General features: G+C 35.2%; 1 protein-coding gene across 1 annotated transcript in view; it reads right to left on the reverse strand.

Moving 5' to 3' along the window:
• Window positions 1-15340: 15340 nt before the first annotated feature.
• The window catches only part of LOC148953801 (protocadherin beta-18-like), a 38194-nt gene continuing 29180 nt past the window's right edge, over window positions 15341-24354 (reverse strand). Inside the window, exons 5-6 of the mRNA XM_089086826.1 lie at window positions 21769-21996; window positions 15341-15396 (exon numbers count right to left, since the gene is read on the reverse strand). Coding sequence (XP_088942952.1) covers window positions 21858-21996 — 139 coding nt within the window. The 3' untranslated portion in view covers window positions 15341-15396; window positions 21769-21857. The remainder of the gene's footprint in view (window positions 15397-21768; window positions 21997-24354) is intronic.

The raw sequence follows: 24354 nt of genomic DNA on the forward strand, positions 1-24354 counted from the left end.
TTTTATTCTTAATTTACTTCTGCGCATTGAGGATATTTCAATCGACAAAGGACTATCGACTGAAATATCTGCATATTCGTCCACCCTTTTTAACTGGTTGGAATTATCCTCGTTCTTTCTTCTACACAGTATTTGTCTTTTTTATGAATTTTGACCTCACTGTATCCATTATTAATATCTGAGAAACACCTATCCATCTTCTTTTTACATATTTAAATTTAAAAACATTTTTTAACTCCAGTTAGTTGCCACCCAAAAAGATGTTTCCATCCACTGAATAAACTATAATTCTAACTGGGTAGCACTTTGTACTAAAAGGTACTAAAATCCACGCACAAGGCTTTAACCTTGATCAAAAAATGAACTTCTTAAACAGAAATCTTCATTAAAGTCCTGGTTCCATCGTCCCGATGGAACCAGGCCAACAATTGTTACTACCCGATGCCAAAAACCCGATGCCAACAACTGTTGCTAACATGTGTCTGTTAGTTCGAAAGCAAAAAAAATTAAAGTGCCTAATATAGTACACCTTAGATTAGGAAAAACCGGGGATTTAGTTTTAATTTTCATGTGCAGTTTGCAGATTTCCAAGTGGAGTTTTTCGGCAGTAGCCTAGCGTGCGCCAAATTTAAAAAAGAAACGTGGGTGAAAATCTGCAGAACACAAGCTAAAAGCACATGACCAGCGTTGCCACCTTGATCAAAAATGAACTTCTTAAACAGAAATCTTCATTAAAGCCCTGGTTCCATCGTCCCGATGGAACCAGGCCAACAATAAAGGCAAAGGCAAGGTCCCAGGTACTGGACTGAGAAATGGCTGCACATATTGCTTATCAGAGATATAAACGGAATTAAGTCTCCGATTCTGCTTATTACCCTCCAAGCCTGGATTCAGTTCAAATGAAGGAATCTTGCACGTTATTTCTTAGAAATACCTGTATTACACATTCGAAATGGGTAAATTAAGTCTTGCCCGACTTTAATCTCTAATTTTTCTATGACCATTTTTATTTTTATATTTTTTATATTCTATTAAATTTTATTTTCATATTTTAATTACACTTATTTATCATTCTTTTGTAGAACTTTTCTTCTGAATATCTAAGGGTAGCTTTTTCTAGGTAATTAAGGATTCTAGGTAGTTAAAAAGAATGTAAAATTAACTTAGTTGACAATCATAAAGTTCCCTCCAGTTTTCTTCAGGCGAAACAGAAAGAAATACCTCAATCATTTGATTTTATGCCATCTTTACCTCTTTTTCTTCTAAAAGGGCATGCAAATATTTCTACTCGATATTAAACCAAATAAATATATCTTTATTTTCTTATGAATTGATGTTCAAACTTGAATTTATGGACGTAGTGTAACTCCTCCCCAAATTTCTCTGAGGAGTATACAAATTTAAAGGTAATTTTTCCGGGGATTGAAATTCCGTCTCCCCCTCCCCCCCCCTATTTGCCAGTTTGTCCAGAACTAATTCTGAAAAAAAAACATGAATTTGTTTAGTTGTGTGCTTTAAGACTCATTCAGGACGAGACTTCACTAATGGTGAGATTTAGCTAGTGTTATTCTGAGCCAATCAAAATTTTTTCTGCCAGTCACAAATTTCTGTGGAAAATCTTGATTGGCTCAAATTAGCACTAGCTAAATCTCGGTATTAGCAACATCTCATTGTGCATGGGCCTTTAACGACGTAAATCCAGTGTTTTTTTTTTTTGTAATATAAAAAACATATTTTTTCTTGTAAGTTAACAAAATAAAAATTAAATGAAAAAGGCGACACATGAAATCTAGAGTTCTGAAACACTTCTAAAATATCTGCATATTTAAAGCTAAACTTAAATAATTTGTTTAAACATTGGACTTCAATCAAATCTCTAAAGACAAGGTTTGAGTGATGTGAGGAAGGCTGTACCGAGTGCAGGGGTTTTCCAGTGTAATGAAATGAGAGACTGCATGAAAACACGTACTTTTCAGATGTATATCATAGAAATTTCTAATAGTTTCACTTCCTCCTCTCCTGGAATGGTTTGAACCCAAGGCCGTATTCAGGGCGGCTACCGGGTTTGACCCCCCCCCCTAATTTTTCGTCGGAATCGTTAACAAATAAAAAAAGTGCTTATAAACAATTTTTGTGTTTCTTTTGAATTTTTATTTGTTATCTCCAACCCTCTCACCCCGAAAAATCCCCCTCAAATAAAATTTCGGATACGGCCTTGTTTGAACACCTCCTATTTTGCAGCTCAAAATATAAAAGTTATTTCGCGCGGGCTTAAAAAATTGCCTAATTCTCCCCGTATAAATCAATTTTCCTACCCCTCCCTCTTTACGGGTATAATAACGAAGCAACATAGACGAAGGTGAATTTGAAAATAAAGACAAAAGATGGAAGAAGTTTGTATGCCAGTGGTTTTGTACTTGAGTGAAAATCATCTGAAAATGAAAAAAGGAACAATTCTTATGCCAGGGTTTCAACCATTTATCAAATAAATTAAAGTTAATCTATGATAGTTAGGTCTAAATTGTTTTCTGGCTTTTTTTTAAGTACATCCAACTTTCTTTTCAGTTCTTTTTTTTATCCAACTTTCTTTTCAGTTTCTGGTGGGTCTGAAGACATGTTTGGTATAAATGCAGATACTGGTTAAGTTTTTCTTGAAAAATCGCTGGACGCCTCCCTTCATCGTGGCTACTCTCTTCAAATACGTGCCGTTGATGGTGGCATACCGCCTCTGCCTTCCATTTGCAATTTGCACGTGAACGTCGTTTTGGCAGACAATGCACCTCCAAGGTTAGTTACTAATTCGGTCACGTAAGTAAGCAACAGGAGGATTTTTGTCACCATTTTCACAGTACTGAATAACTGAAATATATACCAACCTCCTGCCGTTTACCCGTGTCAAGAGATTCCTAACCTAACATGGCAACTTGATTTTAATTCCACCTAACCTAACCTTGATTTTAAACCTAACTTAACTATAAGGCTTTGGACGCTTGTTTGCCTGTCATTCCAGGCAATCTAAGGGTCCTGTGTCAATTTTAAATTCTTGGTTAACTTACCTGAAACTCTAGGCGGGCGTGCTTTCCAAAAGCTAACACACAAGTATTTCTCCAATAAGAGAGTCGTACTTACTCCCGCCACTACCCGTGCCATTTAACCATACACTTGGAAAACTTTAGGTCTCCCAGTTCGCCTTATGTATCAACAAGTGAAATGACATCGTTTTTATACAATTAATTTAAAAAAAAACTTTTTCCACAAAATGAGCTTTTCAAAGAAAAGTAGAGAACTCCATTAAACCAAAAATGAGTAAAAATAAAATCAAATAATCTACCAAGCGTGAAACTACCGCAAATCAGCATCGATAAATAAATGAAACCCAAAACGAACAGAAGTTACAATAAATAACCGAGTCAAACTTAAAACGAGCAGAAATTAACATGAGTAGGGCTCAAAAACCCTATGCCTTCCCAAGGCCAGAACATAATTTGCACTTCACTGAAAAAATATAAATGTTTTTACTTTTATAACTTTAATAAATCAAAACCCCTACATGAGCAGGGCTCAAAACCCCTATGCCTTCCCTAGGCCAGAACACAATTTGCAATTTACTGAAAAAATTTAAATGTTTTTACTTTTATAACTTTAATAAATCAAGCAATATTAACATTTTGACTACTAAATATCAGTACATGTATATTAACCTGACAATGCACATTCTTTTGTATTTTTTTTCAGTTAAGTGCAAATTATGTTCTGACCTTGGGAAGGCATAGGGGTTTCGAGCCCTACTCATGTTAATTTCTGCTCCTTCAAGTTTCTACGACAACTCCTTCGATACGAAGTTCCCTGGTCTAAAGAAAAAAAATAATACATTGTGCCAACATTGCTCTTTACTTTGGCAGCACGATTGCGCTGCCTCTGATCCTAAAAAGGACTCATGCCAGATTTGCCTCTTACCCGGACTATCTGTCTTGGCTTTTCCTACAATTAGCCATGGCTTGATGCCCGCAACTACTTGATTATATGCAGCGCAATAGCGCTGCCTAAGTAAAAAACGATGTGGGCACAATGTATTATTATATTTTTTTTTTTTTTGGTTTCTTGGTCTTAGACCAGGGCACTTCGTATCGAAGGAGTTTTCGTAGAAACTTCGAAAAGGGCTCATTCGATTGGAAATGAGTGGCTTTTGCCCTTTTTAATCGTCGAAAGTGATTGGAAGGCAACTAACCCCCCTCTCACGCCCACCGTTTCCCCAAACACATCCAATTAAAATTCTGAGATAGCAATTTTGTTCAACGTAGTTGAAAATTCTGGGAAATTAGGTCTTTAAGGATGACAACCCCCCCCTCCCCCACAGCCCTCAGGGAAAAGTTTGTAAGTTATGCTCTGGGGGCATATAAGTTTTTTTTATAGAAAACGTTGTCGCAGAAACTTCAAAAAGGGCTCATTTGATTGAAAATTGAAACGGCTAGTGGCCTTTTTATTAGTCGAAAGTGATTGGAAGGCAACTAACACCCCTACCACTTCGTTTCGAAGGAGTTGTCTTAAGAACTTCGAAAAGGGCTCCTTCGACTGAAAATAGAAAGGGTTGATGTCCTTCTTAATAGTCGAAAGTGATTGGAGGGTAACTAGTCCCCCTCTCACACCCACCCTCCCATTTGCCCATTATGTTTAAAAATTAAATGTTACCTTAAGATTAAATCAAAATGCACCGTGTTAATGCTAATTCCCAAAAAGGCATCTCAGCAGTATCGCAAGAACGACTGAGGATATTATGTTCAAACTTTCGGGGCTACTTCTGCTCTTAAAATTTAACCAAATCAAAAGAGTGTAAGTGTATCCAAGTTATCAAAGAAAGTAAATATATTTTTTTTTGCGAATGGTATCAAGTTTTCTATATCAGGTTAACTAGAGGAGGTATGAAACTAAAGTAAACACTTCTATTTGTGTCCAGATTTTTAAAAGGGTGTATGTTATGAAATGTTTATTAGGAAGGTAATTTACTTCCCCGTTAAATTAATTTAAATTTTACTTTATTAACTTAGCAAATTGCCTTAAAAATTTTGCGCAAACCTTAAAAGCTGGATATAAAGGTACTGAAACTGGACCTTTTTCAGTAATGTAGTTGAAATTAGCAAAACAAATTTATATCGAGGTAAGGGGAATCCAGAATACTTGAAAAAAAAGTTTCATTTTGTTGATTATTTCTGTTAATATCAAAGTGCCCTTTCTTTATCACTGAAAATGCGACTTGACTCGATCTTTTTCGTTCGCTCTTGCTTATCTGGCAAGTTAAAAGTTTTAAAGACAATACGCAAACTTTAGCGCTCTTTGCAAAGATTGATGTCCAATACATGCCGTAAGTAGAGCATTTTCAAGGGTTGGTGGCACCCAGGGAAAAACTAGCTAAAGCCCCCCCCCTCCTGGCTCAAATATAAGTAAAAAAAGTCGAATAAAAGTGAAAAGTTTGATCAAAGTGGGAAACCCCCCCTCCCCCACAGCTGTGGCACCCCCAGCCCAGGCGCACGAGGCGGATTGCACGGGTCTCCTCCCCTTTGAACGTCTCCGGTTCTTAGCATTTACAACTCAAAACGAACCAAGTTACTATGAATGAATAAATAAAATCCAAAATTAACAAAAATTGAAATGAACAATTAAATCTAAAACGAACAGAAATAAATAAATAAATGAATCAAACAGTTCGTGGTGGCGAACTGTAAGTAAGGAGCGACACCAGTCAAAAGTGACCGAAACTCTAAAAAACACAATTTTGATATCAACAGATATATAAAAAGAATTGGATTGTTATGCTGATTCCTAATATATATTAAATAAAAAAAACAAGTTTTTTTAACTGAAAGTAAGGAACGACGTTAAAACTTAAAACGAACAGAAATTATTCCGTATATGAAGGGGCTGTCCCCTCCTCAACGCCTCGCTCTTTACGCTAAAGTTTTTTTATTGTTAAAAAAAATAGAGTTGTGAGAAAGTCAAACTTTAGCGTAAAGAGCGAGGCGTTGAGGAGGGGACAGCCCCTTCATATACGGAATAATTTCTGTTCGTTTTAAGTTTTAACGTCGTTCCTTACTTTCAGTTAAAAAAACTTGTTTTTTTTATTTAATTTTTGAACGTTTTTGAATTAATGCAGGTTTTGATTTTGGCTCACCGTACATGAATAATTAAAACAAAATTTGCATATTATATTTGGTTAAATGGCTTTCTCGAAACTTGTTTAATTTTATTTACGAACGTTTTTATTAGTAATAAATATACGTAACTTAGAATTAACTTACGTAACGACCTTCTATATTCATAAATTTTTAACACGTATATTAGGGGGTTCGCCCCCTAGTCAATACCCTGCTCTTCAAACTATAGTTCAAATTTTTTTTTTCCAGTTCTTTAAAAATGACCTCTTAATCACAATCAGTTGATCAGTTGAAAAACTTGTTTTTTTTATTTAATTCCTGATCTTTTTCTTTAATAATGCTGGGAAATCCGGCGCCCCCTTCATAGCAATGTCCCTTCCCCCATGAAAACTTCCTTCATGGAAAGATCCTTCCATATAGCCCCCGCCCCTCTCCTTCGCCCACCGACCACAAAAAAACTCCGCAGAAAAAGTCTGTATAATTCCCAAAAACCAAAAATATATGTTAACATTGAGTAAAGTTCATAACTTTCAGCCCTCCCCCTGGGGACTTTGGGGGATCAAGTCATCCTAAAAGACATTTTTATCATATTTTCGACCATGCTGAACAAAATGGCTATCTCAAAATTTTGATCGGGTGACTTTGGGAAAAAAATGAGCGTGGGAGGGGGCCTAGTTGCCCTCCATTTTTTTGTTAAATTAAAAAGGGAACTTTAAATTTTAATTTCCGTTCCAATGAGCCCTCCCACTATATTATAGTACCACTGGGTCTATACTAAAACCCCTGGTTAAAAAAAAAAAAAAAAAAAAAAAACAAACAAACAAACAAATAAACACGCATCCGTGATCTTTATTCTGGCAAAAAATTGAAAAATACACTTTTTTGTATATAGGAGCTTGAAACCTCTAAAGTAGGGTTCTCTGATACGCTGAATATGATGGTGTGATTTTCATTAGGGTTCTATAACTTTTAGGGGGTATTTCCCCCTTTTTTCAAAAATAAGCCAAATTTTCTCAGGCAAGTAACTTTTGATGGGTAAAATTAAACTTGATGAAACTTATATATTTGAAATCAGAATTAAAATCTGATTCTTTTGATGTATCTATTGGTATCAAAATCCCGTTTTTTAGAGTTTCGGTTACCATTGAGCCGGGTCGCTCCTTACTTACAGTTCGTTACCACGAACTGTTTGATGTTTAGTTTAGTTTAGTGTTACCCATCAAAAGCTACGCCCCTGAGAAAATATGCCTGATTTTTGACAAAGATGGGAAATACACTTCAAAAGTTAAGGTATCTTAATGAAAATCATATCATCAAATTCAGCGTATCCGAGAACCCTATTTTAGGAGTTTCAAGCTCCCATCTCAAATGTGGAATTTTGTATTTTTTGCCAAAAGAAAGATCAAGGATGCTTGTTTATTATCTTGTTTGTTTTCCCCAGGGGTGATCGCATCGAACCAACAATCCTAGAATATCGGGAAAGGGCTCATTTGAATGGAAACTAAAAGTTCTAGTGCCCTTTTTAAGTGACCAAATACATTGGATGGTAATTCCCCCCCCCCTCCCACTCCTCTTTTTTTCCTCAAAATCGTCCGATCAAAATTTTGAGATGGGCATTTTTGTTCACCATAGTTGAAAGGCCCAAGAACTATGCCTTTGGAGATATCGTGAAGCCCCACAGCCCCTTGGGAAGGGTCCTTAGATTATAAAATTTGGCCATTGTTTACGTATAGTATTTGTTATTGGGAAGTTTGCGTAGGCCTACATTATCCGGGTGGGGGGAGTTGAATTTTCTGCTGAGGGTATTTTCTATGACTAGAACTTCCCATGGGCATGAAAGTTTCTGGGGGGGGGTAAAACTTTCCGGGGAAATTTTACGCTGCGGGAATTTTCCAGAATTCCTATACGAAGTTTTTATCTTTTTATTTGTCTTACTTTCTTTTTGCCGACTCAATTTAACATGTGAAGATATTAAGGGGAATTGCCAGGGGGGAATTTTTACCTGGTTGAAGTTGTCTAGAGTATCTTTCCGTAGGGAGAGGTTTTTCACGAGAGAAATTCACCATGGAGTTCTTCACGGGAGAAATTCTCCAGAGGGAATTTTTTTCGGGAGCAACTTTCAATTAGGGGGCGGGTTATTTGCTGGGAAACGTTTCCACGGGGGGAGGGGATCTCCGGCATGATTTTAAAAACAATCTTTTCAAACGAAAGTGCGCTAAGAAAAATTTTTCATCTGGAAACGTCCTCAAGAAATTCTTCGGGAGGAAGTTTCATTAAGATCCACACAATAATAAACTTTTTCAAATGGTCTAAAAAAAACTTTAGCGTAAAGAGCGAGGCATTGAGGAGAAGGCAGCCCCTCTCATATAAGTAATAATTTCTGTTCGTTTTAAGTTTTAACTTTCAGATGAATTTTTTTTTATTTAATTACGGATAAGAGTAGAGATTCTATACTTTAAAAACCTTAAAGGCTTGAATGTTATTTGCGCTTTACTGAAAACGATATTTGCTTGAAATGTTGTGTTTTTCCTTTAAGGACATTCACAATTAGATTTTATTAATACCGATATCTTGCTAATGCTTATTTGTGCTATTCAGACTTTTTCCAGAGAGATATTCAGCCAATCAAAAATTTTTATGAAAAATCTCGGCAATAGCTAAATTTCGGTACTAGTAAAACTCCATTGTGAATGGGCCTCTATCATAACATAAAAACAAGAATTACTTAAGCTCACAGAAGAGAAGAAAAAACAGTTTCTTCGAAATATACACTTGTGACTTTTTCTTTTTCTTATTTTTGTACTTAGCTGACACGAGAAAAGTTTCAAAGAAAATATGCATAAATTGACACCTTTGCAGTGTTGGTTGCTCATGTATGTTGTAAGCATTTGGGGAGAGGTTGCTGATGTTAGAACAATGTTTGATGAATACCAAAATGGACTCAGGATTTCAATACCAGATTGATGATTACAGTAACTATATATAGATTGATATGATTGTATATCGATCTTATTCAGAATGATTGATTTCCCTGTATTAAATATTTTATTTGACCTTAGACTTTTCAAACGACATGTCTCACAAAATGATTGAAAAAAAGCGTGTAACATATTTTGAGATTGAATAAAGCGTGACTTTTTTTCTACGGCTGAAACATTCTTTAGATGAGTTTCAATCAAGGGGTCATACACTCTCTGTCGTATTTTCTCCGCCTATTATAGTAAGGTCCATGAAATTGTTCAACAGTTCCTCTAGCTTTTCGTCACGTGCTTCCTTGTCAGTCTTCATTTTTAAATTTGGGCCACTGGTCCTGTATCTATACCTTCAGTATTCTCGAAACTGGGGAGTGAGGAGCCCCTTAGTATAGCTGGACTGACACATCGTTTTTTCGTAGCTATTTCGCGAACAGAAAGAGTGTTATATAGTGGTATTTAATTGAGTAGAACCGGAGAATATTTATTTACTTTTTTTACTTTTGTTCATACTAAGGGGCTAGGTACTATCTTTTCCAAGTAGGCTAGTTTATGCTACTAGGCATCGCCATTGGGGATTGTGGGCTGAGAGGAGTCCGTATTAGTCTTTTCTAGCACCAATTTGGTAAAATATCCGATGAGGGGGTTTTTACTATCTTGGAAAATATTTGCATTAAGAGAATGAAATTTTCTAGAATTGGATGAGAGACTAAATTATGCCCTGGAGACAGGGTTGTATCCAGGATTTTGTTCGGGGTGTGGGCTTATTTTGATCAGGGGGGGGGGGGGTACAAAGAAAAGCTCTACAAAGCACAATAAAGATTTGTTTACACATATTTTGTTAATTTTGTACGAGTTGGACATTTTTTATTTGGGGGGGGGGGGTTGGGGGCTTCAAACCGGGCACCTTCCCGAGGGAGGACGACTCGCCTTGGGAGGTATTTTCAAGCTCTTATCTCTACTCCTTTCCTATTTCTAAGGCTTTGAAAATTGCACCAAAGACAGGTCTAAACCTTTCTTGACTTTGAAAACACAGTTTCAATGATTAAGTTGAGTTGAAGCCATAATTTGATTTTTTTTTCAAATTTAAGACACATTTTTCAAAGTCTAAAAAACTTTATAGACACATACAAATAGCAACGCTATGAGGCTTAGAACACTTTCCTTTTGTTTTCTCTGTGCTGTAGATGTATTTCTCGAAGCTTAAACCTTATAAAATAAAGTTTGCGCAAGTTCATGAGAGGTCAGTGTCCTTTGGATAGAAAAAGGTGGAAACAGGTACTTCAATAGACCTTTCCGGGCCATGTCCTAGGCTGTGGAAACATTCTATAACTTTATTCGCCTAACGCAACTGTTTTCTAAGATAACAAAAAGCCCTTAACTAGGAATTTACCACCAGTTGAACAGCATGTTTGAGCCCCATTCACAATAAGATTTTATTAACACCGAGATGCAGCTAGCGCTAATTTGAGCCAATAAGATTTTCCATAGTGATTTTTCATTGGCTAAAAATTTCTAATTGGTTCAAATTGGAGCTAGTTAATTCTCGGTATTAGTAAAATTTACTTGTGAACGGGTTTTAGAGGCTAGTGGAAACCCTAAATAACTACTTAGAGGTTATGGTATCGTCTTATTTTGAAAAAAATTCTGCTTCTACAAAGAAAATAGTCAAACTAAATAATCTAGTTTAACGCAAAAGGAACTGATATAATTTACCATGCAATGCTTCAAACGTAGAAAAGCCAGCTGTAAGTTGTGTTCGTAACTATAGACAAGGTATTAAGGTGCAAGACAAAGAAAATGGGTAGTTTCCACAAGAGTGGAAACTGGACCAGTGTTGACAGGAAAATTACACTCGCCATATTTGGCGTTTATTGGAATTTTTTTCTAAAGCTTTATAACTGTATTTTTCTTCAGAAACTGAGACCAGACACTTATTGCTAGACTAATTTAGCCAATTATGCTAATATTATTTTTAGCCAATTACGCTAATGTAATTATACTACTGCGCTAAAAATGCGAAACCCTAGATGGCGTTGAGGATTGGTTTTGTTGATAATAGCGCCAGATTCCACTCTGAAGTTGCTGATACTCTTTTGCTGCACGGCAGATTAGGTTTAGGAGCTTAAGGTAGATTAAAGAAGATTAAGGTACATTAAAGTTAGGAGCTTTAAGGTATGCTGTCACATTGAAGGTTTTAAGGTGAAAATTTCAAGACATTGAAGATTATGCAGATTTGAAGCGATATAAAGCGTAGTATATTCAATAATTTTTTTTGAGAATTTCAAACAATACAAAGTATTAGAAATGTGAGACTGTCCCCTCGTGCTTATTAGTTAAGAAACTGGCTTACACGATTTTTTAGTCCATATAACTTACTTGTGACTATACCCTTTTTACTCAAATCTAGGTACGACTTCAAGCCCCCCTCCTTATTCTTGACCTCGTTTGCCATGTCTCGTGTTTAGCTTATGCTTGAGAATCTAGAATTCAACCCCCTAGTTTGAGGGGGTAAAATAAGTCTTTGAGCTGGTAGTAATATCAGTTTATCCTTGTTTTTCTGATATATGGGTTTATATCTGTGGTTCTAATTGGGGGGAGGGGGAGAGAGAATGTTCTCGGTACCCTAGATTTCAAAATTATATTGTGTTGTGTGGGGGGGGGGTATGTGGGTGGGTATTTTTTTTCAAAAAATGCCTTTTTTGGTGTTTTCATTGAGAAAAAAAACTCAAATATGCGCCCCCTAGAATTTGAAAAATAATTATTGCCCCCCTCTAAATTTTCTTGAAATGACTTTATTGGTTGAAGTATCTCTGTCATTGATGTTTGAATATTTTTTGCAGTCTACCAACTTGCAAGTTTTTTTTTTTCTTGAATAACTTTCATTAGAGAAGCAGAAAACAGGCGAATTAGCCTACATGAAAATGATAGAAAAGAGATATGGCGTCAATCCATGGAAATTAGGGGGTGGGGGCAAATGTCTATATTTTTAAATCTAGGAGGGAGGATTTTTCTTTTTTCAGTTTCTTCAGGGAAAGCACACAAGCCATTTTTCAATGAAAATACCAAAAAAAAAAGTATTTTCCAAATGTAAGGGGGTCAAAAATCTTTACGGGGCAATATCCCCTTCCCCCTTCCCCTTCAATTAAAGCCACTGGAACAGAAAACATATTTAGTATAGTAAAATAATAAGATGTTGATGAGGGGTTGCTGACTTTTTCACTTGGTGTACATCTCAAAACACTATATGCGGCACAGTTCGACCACGCTTGGCACGCGTCATCTGGTATACAATATTTCTGAGAGAGAGCGAGCCCTGTTAGCCAGTACACACTCGATAATCGTATATAATTTGGGATGCACATTTGCACATTAGGGGGGGGTAAGTATAGAGGGGCTGCTTGAAAAATTTAACCTAACCTAACCAAAATACCAACTAAATATTTATTAAAATATAGCTACAACGTAGTTTTCCTCTGAGTCGAAGCTAATTGTCTCCGTATACAAAGAGCAATTAACCGGTTATTGTCTGATTTTATAGATGTAAATCCTCGAGTGTGTACTGGCTAACAGATACATACCTTTTTTAATATAGCAGAAATTTGTATTCATTTTCAAGGCCAGCGCTCTGTAAGCCATAAATTTCCACAAAGACTTAACCTACTGTTTATTTTTTTGGTCCTTTCAATTTCCGAGACTTTTACTGTTCATAAATCTGTTTTTCACTGAATCTGTTCATAAATCTGTTTCTCTTGGTGTTTTTTCCAGATTGTCTGTCCCTTCTGCTTTTCTTTCTAAAGGATAGGACAAGTTACTTAAACCGGAGACAAATTGAATTTAAACGGAATCTAACATCTAAAGCACGGAAAAGCAGAAGGCCTGTGTTTTCGTATAAATTTGTACTATTCCTTGTTAGAGCATTGATTTACTAGGTATAATCTGTCGTTTTGTGGAAGGTAAACAAAATATCATACCACCTTAGCTGAGACCTAAATGAAGTCTCGGGCATGACTGACCAGTTATAATTTTCTTCTTTTGGAAATTAAGATTTTCTAACGGAATATTGGCTTCGTGGAATATTTAGTATTTATACGTATATTATAATTTGGTTTTAGGAAAACTCCGGCTTTAAATTTCTTCGAGGAATTCGAACTATTATATTAGATGCTTTGTTTGGAAAATTGTGAAAATGACTAAGAAAATGGAATAAAGCCCCGAAATCACAAATATAAATTGGAAAAAAATGGCTATATTTCAGTGTTTTCTCTTTTATCTGAAATATCTATAAAAACACATCTTTAAGTAAAGAGGGTTTCTCTTTACTTGCTGCTCGTTATCACGAACAGCTTAATTAATGTGACCGAAAACAAACTGTATACGTAAAACTAAAAAAAAAACTAAAAACAAAAATAAACCTCTTTCTTTAAAGGATGAAGGACACGAAATAACATTATTTTTTGCCCCCTGGACTCATCATAGGTCTATTCGTACCTAAAAACCGCAATTCTCCAAGATTTTCTTATGTTTGTTTCGAAATTGCAAAGCTGTTTGGACGATGCTGTATTTTCATCAGTGTTGCCACGTTACACCAAGAAAATGAATAAGCAAAACTCATTAGATAAATTTGACATCACTTTTTGTCTGCAAAAATTCAAACATTAAAAACCTGTTGATTTCAAAAGACAACTATACTTTCAAAGTTAAGCGACACCTTCTTAAATTGTTCAGTGCCATATGATTTTAGTTTTTTTTTTTACCCACACTTATATATCTTTGCAATTTTATTTACTAGGAAATCTAGTATACATCTATATCTAGTATACATCTAGTATACATAGAATATTTTAGATTTACAAAAGATGTTTATGAAGCTAATAAAAGATAAGGGTTCAGTGGGTTTTGTAGCCTGGTCAATATATTCATTTACGCCACGGAACTCGGACAGTTTTATATAGTAGAACGTAATTCTAAGAACCTTGGAAACCATTTATATATGGATTTCTGAAGGACTTTAAGTTAGTTCCTCTCGTGCAGTACTTCTGTAAAGTTCTTCTCTTGTGTTTGTTATTAAACCATGTATACTAGGCCGTACCCAGGACTTTTTTTCGGAGGGGGTTTTACTCAAAGATTTTTTTCGGGGGGGGGGGGGGGGTTAAACAAAAAAAAAAAAACACAAAAACGTGTAAAAAATTTGTTTACATCCATTTTTTGTTACGTTTTTACAAGTCTAGAAAACATTTTGAGAGAGGTACAAACCCCCGTAGCCCCCCCCCCCCTCTGGGTACGGCCTTGCATGCATACAGACTTTGTAGAATAAATGAATAGTTTATAGTAACGACATTCTTCTTCTATCTCCTCTCACTTGAGCCCTCTAACATCTTGAGCCCTCTTAGCTCTAACATCACAAGAAAGGAGAAGTAAAGGTTTACAACAGTGATCAAGTATGGTTCTGAAACGCGGTCGCTTCGAAAGACGGAAGATGATTTGTTCAGTGTTTTCCAGATGAATTAACTACGAGTTCTTTTTGGTACCTGTCTGACTGACCGCATTTCAAACAGTAAGCTGCACGAAAAATATGGTTCTATCCCACTTTCTAGGGATAAATGAGAAAAAGGTTGAGAGAGCTAGGACACGTTCTCCAGATGAAGGATGACAGATTGCCAAATATCGTCCTTTTCGGCCAACCATCTATGACAGAAGGAAAAGCAAGTCGTCCCCAGATAGAATGGGAAGAGGTCGTAAGAAAGTTTTTAAGGAAACTGGGACTTGTTGGGAGGGTGTAAAGAGGGATGCTTTGAATAGATTGGGGTGGAAGAGGAGCTTGCTCAGCTGCGTTGGCCTCATGTGGTTTGGTGCTGCAGTAAGGTGCAGCAGTAGAAGTCAAAATTAACATTAAAGAGTTTCTCATTGAATGAAACAAAATTGACGTTTTTGTTCTAATGTATACTGCTACTTTTCTTATTATTGCTAGTTTAGTCATTTTGAAACCGAACGCCAGTTGCAAAACAAAATTAAAGTCAGTAACTTCAGTAAATAAAGTTAGTAAAATTCCTTAACTAAAAAGTAAAAACAAAGGAATCTCATTACGAAGTATAAAATTTGGCAATTCGTCATAGTTCCATCACAAATCGGAAGAGTCGGAGTTCAAAGTCGCACCAGAAAATCAAGTGAGTCACGTTGAAATTGTATCTTCAAAAATCAGCATAAAAGGTCAAAGGTTCTCGGTGTCGGTGTCTTCAGCACATTGAAAAATGGTGTCACGGTTGAAACTTTAACTTCAAAAATGAGAGGGTTACAACAGTATCCCTAAAGATTAAAGGGACAGGAACCACACTTGAAAATGCTGAAGTTCTTGGAGTTAACAGCGGGATCTTCAGCTAGCCGGTTCTGTAGTCTTAATTTTGAGGTAAAAATACCAGAATATTATTATATTTTAGAAATGCTCTTATATTCAGCTTCAAAATTTTCCAAAAGTCTCACACAAATCAATATCTTCGTACACAGGAGGTGAATACACTAACTGCGACAAAGAAACTATTTCCGACCTTTCAATAAACTATTAAAGCAATGTCACTCTAAATTCCTGTGTAAAGAAAAAATTTTCAGACTTAATTTCCCCTTAAATGCTGATGACACAAAACATATTTAAAGATAAATCACTTTTTGTGTTGAAATTTTATAGCATGTTCGGAAGAAGAAAGAAAAGAAATGGTAACCGTTTCTTCATTTTCTTCCAAGACATACATTTTTTTTGTATAAAGGAGCTGAATTGTATTGACTGATTAGATTGCTTAATGTTATCTGGCTTCGCAGTGGGTCCATTTACTTTCTTACTGACAACCAACTGTATTAAAGAAAAAAAAAGAAAAAAGAAAAAAAATTATTATTATTTAAGAATTAAATATATGAGATATAAGAAATATATATAACATAATGTACAAGAAAAAAAATATCTTGGACTCGTACTGTGCCCATTACCTTTCTTACGATTAACATGACAGTGTAAAACCAGCCAAAGCCAAAATAAAGTAAGCCAAAGCAAAAATAATTAGCTAAAATGAAACTAGCCCCCCCCCCAAAAAAAAAACATAGCCAAAACCATGATTTTGGTTTTGGCATAGCCAAACCAAGCCAAAATTGCCAAGCCAAGGCATAGCCAAAACTGGTTCATAGCCAAAACCAATTTGACTCAATATGTCAAATTGAAGAGTACCACAAGCGCACCTTGAAGTGCCAGAAGGTCAAAACGTCAAAACTTTACAAAATTCTTTTAATGCAATGCATTAAAAAAATTATAAAAAATTATTCAAAAATTACAGGACTAGTAATAAGCGGATTGTTCCCTTGCGCGGTACGGGATTGAACCTGACACCCACAATTGACAGGCACGGTTACTTCCACTATACCAGCACAAGGGTAAATGAAAGATTATTTTAAAAATTTATGTTAATAGGAAGAATCATAATTTGCTATCTTTAATCAATTTCATGTTATCCTGTTGGCTTAAAGCTCCACTATAGTGTCAAAAGGTCAAATCAGAGAGTACCATAAGTGAGCCTCTAAGCGCCAGAAGGTCAAAACGTCGAAACTTTATATTTTACAAAGACCGAGCTTTAGCTAGCGCTAATTTGAGCAAATATAATTTTCCATAAAGCTTTCTAATGAACTGGGTAAAGAGTAAAAATCACACAGGGCTACTTAAAAAGATAGTGAGAGAGTAACAGGGTAAAGAGTTCATCTTCAACGCAAAAGTCAATAAATTGTGCTTCGATCCAGTCATTAGCGGACGATTTCTCGAAAATTCTTGAAATCGTAACGGAGTCTCAAATTACATTAAAATCAATTGACATGAGATTGGCTAATCTAGAAAATCGAGTAATTTATGTGGAATGACCGTACGGCCTTGCATGCATACAGACTTTGTAGAATAAATGAATAGTTTATAGTAACGACATTCTTCTTCTATCTCCTCTCACTTGAGCCCTTAGCTCTAACATCACAAGAAAGGAGTAGTAAAGGTTTACAACAGTGATCAAGTATGGTTCTGAAACGCGGTCGCTTCGAAAGACGGAAGATGATTTGTTCAGTGTTTTCCAGATGAATTATCTACGAATTCTTTTTGGTACCTGTCTGACTGACCGCATTTCAAACAGTAAGCTGCACGAAAAATATGGTTCTATCCCACTTTATAGGGCTAAAATGAGAAAAAGATTGAGAGAGCTAGGACACGTTCTCCAGATGAAGGATGACAGATTGCCAAATATCGTCCTTTTCGGCCAACCATCTATGACAGAAGGAAAAGCAAGTCGTCCCCAGATAGAATGGGAAGAGGTCGTAAGAAAGTTTTTAAGGAAACTGGGACTTGTTGGGAGGGTGTAAAGAGGGATGCTTTGAATAGATTGGGGTGGAAGAGGAGCTTGCTCAGCTGCGTTGGCCTCAGGTGGTTTGGTGCTGCAGTAAGGTGCAGCAGTAGAAGTCAAAATTAACATTAAAGAGTTTCTCATTGAATGAAACAAAATTGACGTTGTTGTTCTAATGTATACTGCTACTTTTCTTATTATTGCTAGTTCAGTCATTTTGAAACCGAACGCCAGTTGCAAAACAAAATTAAAGTCAGTAACTTCAGTAAATAAAGTTAGTAAACTTCCTTAACTAAAAAGTAAACACAAAGGAATCTCATTACGAAGTATAAAATTTGGCAATTCGTCATAGTTCCATCACAAATCGGAAGAGTCGGAGTTCAAAGTCGCACCAGAAAATCAAGAGAGTCACGTTGGAATTGTATCTTCAAAAATCAACATAAAAGGTAAAAGGTTCTCGGTGTCGGTGTCTTCAGCACCTTGAAAAATGGTGTCACGGTTGAAACTTTAACTTCAAAAATGAGAGGGCTACAACAGTATCCCTAAAGATTAAAGGGACAGGAACCACACATGAAAATGCTGAAGTTCTAGGAGTTAACAGCGGGATCTTCAGCTAGCCGGTTCCGTAGTCTTAATTTTGAGGTAAAAATACCAGAATATTATTATATTTTAGAAATGCTCTTATATTCAGCTTCAAAATTTTCCAAAAGTCTCACACAAATCAATATCTTCGAACACAGGAGGAGAATACACTAACTACGACAAAGAAACTATTTCCGACCTTTCAATAAACTATTAAAGCAATGTCACTCTAAATTCCTGTGTAAAGAAAAAATTTTCAGACTTAATTTTCCTTTAAATGCTGATGACACAAAACATATTTAAAGATAAATCACTTTTTGTGTTGAAATTTTATAGCATGTTCGGAAGAAGAAAGAAAAGAAATGATAACCGTTTCTTCAGTTTCTTCCAAGACCTACATTTTTTTTTTGTATAAAGGAGCTGAATTGTATTGACTGATTAGATTGCTTAATGCTATCTGGCTTCGCAGTGGGTCCATTTACTTTCTTACTGACAACCAACTGTATTAAAGAAAAAAAAAGAAAAAATAAATTATTATTTTTTAAGAATTAAATATATGAGATATAAGAAATATATATAACATAATGTATAAGAAAAAAAAAGAAAAAAAAATATCTTGGACTCATACTGTGCCCATTACCTTTCTTACGATTAACATGACAGTGTAAAACCAGCCAAAGCCAAAATAAAGTAAGCCAAAGCAAAAATAATTAGTTAAAATGAAATTAGCCCCCCCCCCAAAAAAAAAAAAAAAACATAGCCAAAACCATGATTTTTAGAGTGGCCTTTTTCAACTAGTCATGGTTTTTTGTTTTGTTTTTTTGTTTTTTTACACGTTGAATGTGGTTAATAAGATCAATAAATATCAAAAGAACAAGACTGTTAAATATCAAAACATTTTATACAACTACTACTAGAAATTCTCTGCATCACCAAGTCGCCTGGGGCCAACACGGCTACGCACGTTCCTCTTCCACCCCAATCTATTCAAAGCCTCCTTTCTAAACAATTTCTAAGTCCACACTGACAATGCATGACAAAACAAAAAAAAACTGTGAAGAAGAAAAACCGAGGATAATTCAAGCCAATGAAAAAAGAATAAATTTGCAGATATTTGACAAATGTTTGGTGTTTGTTTTGCTTTTATTTTGTCCTTAGGACATTTATCCGTATATTTTCTATTCTTTATTTACTTCTGCGCATTGAGGATATTTCAATCGACTAAGGACTATCGACTGAAATATCTGCATATTCGTCCACCCTTTTTAACTGGTTGGAATGATCCTCGTTCTTTCTTCTACATAATATTTGTCTTTTTTATGAATTTTGACCTCACTGTATCCATTATTAATATCTGAGAAATACCTATCCATCTTCTTTTTACATATTTAAATTTAAAAACATTTTTTAACTCCAGTTAGTTGCCACCCAAAAAGATGTTTCCATCCACTGAATAAACTATAATTCTAACTGGGTAGCACTTTGTACTAAAAGGTACTAAAATCCACGCACAAGGCTTTAACCTTGATCAAAAAATGAGCTTCTTAAACAGAAATCTTCATTAAAGTTCTGGTTCCATCGTCCCGATGGAACCAGGCCAACAATTGTTACTACCCGATGCTAACAACTGTTGCTAACATGTATCTGTTAGTTTGGAAGCAAAAAAAATTAAAGTGCCTAATATAGTACACCTTAGATTAGGAAAAACCAGGGATTTAGGTTTAAAGTTTATGTGCAGTTTGCAGATTTCCTAGTGGATTTTCGGCAGTAGCCTAGCGTGCACCAAATTTAAAAAAGAAACGTGGGTGAAAATCTGCAGAACACAAGCTAAAAGCACATGACCAGGGTTGCCACCTATAGCACGTAGTGCTATTTTACCACTAGTTATTAGGTGTAGCGTTGTGGGACACACTTAAGGTTGGCATCGGTAGCCCGAAAGGGCTATTTTACAATATTACACTCAATTTTTTAACTTTAGCACCGGAAATCGCTGTATAGCACGCAAATTTGGGCAACTGGAGCATTTTAGAAACTGATCGTGATGGAAACTCCACATACGACACAAAGCAGCTTAAGAAAATGCATCTCCTTTGAAGGTGTTAGTTTCCTATGGTAATCAACAGATTGTTAATATTCGGATTTTTACAAACGAAAAGCGTTGCCAAACTTTAACTAATTAGTTTTACCTATTTATTTTATTAGTCAACGGGGCAATAGTGACGAAAATGGGGTACTACCCTAAAAACTTCGTTATTTTAAACAGCCAAAATAAATAAAAATCATAGAAAGTCGCGGTTTACAGGTGTGAATATATCTAAAATTTGTCCAGGGAAAAAACACGTCATTTTGAGGTCATTGATACTTTGCGAAAAGTAAAAATGATGTCTTCAAATACAGGCTATAAACAAATTTTGAACAGCGTTCTAAACTTCAAAACAAGCTTAAAACACAATACTAAACTGTAAAAAAACGGTTATTCACAATTGCACCTTAAATAGAGAAATTTTAATGTTCTAAAGTCTTTTGTATTTCGCGCTCAAAACCAATAAACACTTTTTTTTTATCAAAAACATTTCGGCTTGTTAGATATTTTCACCAAGAATTGACTGTAATAGCTATTTCAGGTTAGGATAGATTGCCGAATATCTAGAAGATACGGCTAGACGGCACAACAGCAAGATTTGGCATGTTGAAAAATTGAGAGGGAGCAGTTTCTCCAGACTTGACCCAGTCAAGGATAGGAACGAGACCATAATTATTGATAAGCAAAGTATTAAAAAAAGCCGGGCAAAATGCTCTGAGAAAACGTTCACATTACCGCTCCGTAAAGAAAGCTACATAACTTAACGTAAAAATGGCTTATGATTGGTCAACTAAAAATTATTCACTAATCAGAATCAAACTTACATTATTATTCACCTTACGTAAACTAGTTTGATAGACCTACTTATCCAGTGTTCGCCCGCGGTAACACAATTTTTAGTAAAATTGTTATTAGTTATTTGTTGCTAGGGCGTCATGTCTTTTATATATTGGCCTGCTTAATCAAAAGCAATCTTGACATACCCATAGAAACTTAGTAGATATCCCCATTTTAATATGATTGAAGATGATCATCTCAAAGAAATTCCACTTATCCAAAAAACACGAGTTATTATAGAACCACCCTCTCCAATGGGCAACGAAAATTTTCCATTTTATTATTTGAGTACAATTATAAACTAAAATAAAAAACTTAACATATTTCCTACTAGCACAATAAGACGATAAAACTATTTAATCTGAAACTAATTTAAACTATTTAATCTCATGGTCTAAATCAGTAGTTGCCAAAATTAGTTGGTCTAAGGTCCCTTTTCAAGAGAAAATATTACTCCACGCCCTAAGAAACTAAGTCTTTTTGTGAATTTTATAGCAATTAAACGAAAAGATATAGATTTCATTGCATCTACCATATTTGTAAAATATAGTAAAGAGAGGTGGAAATTAAAAATATTGATATTGAAATTATGAAATTACTTATTGGACTTACTGGAATAGCAAGGTAATATACAAAAAGGTTCAAACCTTTGAAATCGTCTTATTGAGAAGGAGTACTACCAACAATTTAGTAAGTTTGTTACTTACTTTAATTATTACTTTGCTGCTAAAAAATTAGTAAAAAAAAAACAATTTAGTAAGATTTAGTCAAAAGAAACAACTTACCATATTTGTTGCTAGTACAGTAAGATTATAAAACTGTTGAATCTCATAGTCCAAATAACTTGCAACGGTTAAAGTTCCAGTAGTAGGATTCAGAAAAAATTATCAAATGGATCTCCGCTAGTGATTTCGTGGAGTGGAGAAGAGGCACTCGTAGTTTCTAGCCCAAGAATTACGTATCCTATGGGTGACGATTCCAGGACATTAGCTTCAAAAACATCTTTTGTAAATCTAAAATATTCGATGTATACTAGATGTATACTAGATTTCCTAGTAAATAAAATTGCAAAGATATATAAGTGTGGGTAAAAAAAAACTAAAATCATATGGCACTGAACAATTTAAGAAGGTGTCACTTAACTTTGAAAGTATAGTTATCTTTTGAAATCAACAGGTTTTTAATGTTTGAATTTTTGCGGACAAAAAGTGATGTCAAATTTATCTAATGAGTTTTGCTTATTCATTTTCTTGGTGTAACGTGGCAACACTGATGAAAATACAGCATCGTCCAAACAGCTTTGCAATTTCGAAACAAACATATGAAAATCTTGGAGAATTGCGGTTTTAAGGTACGAATAGACCTATGATGAGTCCAGGGGGCAAAAAATAATGTTATTTCGTGTCCTTCATCCTTTAAAGAAAGAGGTTTATTTTTGTTTTTAGTTTTTTTTTAGTTTTACGTATGCAGTTTGTTTTCGGTCACATTAATTAAGCTGTTCGTGATAACGAGCAGCAAGTAAAGAGAAACCCTCTTTACTTAAAGATGTGTTTTTATAGATATTTCAGATAAAAGAGAAAACACTGAAATATAGCCATTTTTTCCAATTTATATTTGTGATTTCGGGGCTTTATTCCATTTTCTTGGTCATTTTCACAATTTTCCAAAAAAAGCATCTAATATAATAGTTCGTATTCCTCGAAGAAATTTAAAGCCGGAGTTTTCCTAAAACCAAATTATAATATACGTATAAATACTAAATATTCCACGAACCCAATATTCCGTTAGAAAATTTTAATTTCCAAAAGAAGAAAATTATAACTGGTCAGTCATGCTCGAGACTTCATTTAGGTCTCAGCTAAGGTGGTATGATATTTTGTCTACCTTCCACAAAACGACAGATTATACCTAGTAAATCAATGCTCTAACAAGGAATAGTACAAATTTATACGAAAACACAGGCCTTCTGCTTTTCCGTGCTTTAGACGTTAGATTCCGTTTAAATTCAATTTGTCTCCGGTTTAAATAACTTGTCCTATCCTTTACAAAGAAAAGCAGAAGGGACAGACAATCTGGAAAAAACACCAAGAGAAACAGATTTATGAACAGATTCAGTGAAAAACAGATTTATGAACAGTAAAAGTCTTGGAAATTGAAAGGACAAAAAAATAAACAGTAGGTTAAGTCTTTGTGGAAATTTATGGCTTACAGAGCGCTGGCCTTGAAAATGAATACAAATTTCTTCTATATTAAAAAAGGTATGTATCTGTTAGCCAGTACACACTCGAGGATTTACATCTATAAAATCAGACAATAACCGGTTAATTGCTCTTTGTATACGGAGACAATTAGCTTCGACTCAGAGGAAAACTACGTTGTAGCTATATTTTAATAAATATTTAGTTGGTATTTTGGTTAGGTTATGTTAAATTTTTCAAGCAGCCCCTCTATACTTACCCCCCCCCCCTAAAGTGCAAATGTGCATCCCAGATTATATACGATTATCGAGTGTGTACTGGCTAACAGGGCTCGCTCTCTCTCAGAAATATTGTATACCAGATGACGCGTGCCAAGCGTGGTCGAACTGTGCCGCATATAGTGTTTCGAGATGTACACCAAGTGAAAAAGTCAGCAACCCCTCATCAACTTCTTATTATTTTACTATACTAAATATGTTTTCTGTTCCAGTGGCTTTAATTGAAGGGGAAGGGGGAAGGGGATATTGCCCCATAAAGATTTTTGACCCCCTTACATTTGGAAAATACTTTTTTTTTGGTATTTTCATTGAAAGAACTGAAAAAGAACTTTCATTGAAAAAGAACTGAAAGAACCTGAAGAAACTGAAAAAAGAAAAATCCTCCCTCCTAGATTTAAAAATATAGGCCTTTGCCCCCACCCCCTAATTTTCATGGATTGACGCCATATCTCTTTTCTATCATTTTCATGTAGGCTAATTCGCCTGTTTTCTGCTTCTCTAATGAAAGTTAGTCAAGAAAAAAAAAAAAAAAAAACTTGCAAGTTGGTAGACTGCAAAAAATATTCAGACATCAATGACAGAGATACTTCAACCAATAAAGTCATTTCAAGGTAATTTAGAGGGGGGCAATAATTATTTTTCAAATTCTAGGGGGCACATATTTGAGTTTTTTTCTCAATGAAAACACCAAAAAAGGCATTTTTTGAAAAAAAATACCCACCCACATACCCCCCCCCCCACACACACAATATAATTTTTGAAATCTAGGGTACCGAGAACATTCTCTCCCCCCCCCCCCAATTAGAACCACAGATATAAACCCATATATCAGAAAAACAAGGATAAACTGATATTACTACCAGCTCAAAGACTTATTTTACCCCCTCAAACTAGG

The sequence above is a fragment of the Artemia sp. Qi Xiang Cuo genome, chromosome 3, assembly GCF_049724085.1.
Source record: "Artemia sp. Qi Xiang Cuo chromosome 3, ASM4972408v1, whole genome shotgun sequence".
NCBI classification, from domain to species: Eukaryota; Metazoa; Arthropoda; class Branchiopoda; order Anostraca; family Artemiidae; genus Artemia; species Artemia sp. Qi Xiang Cuo.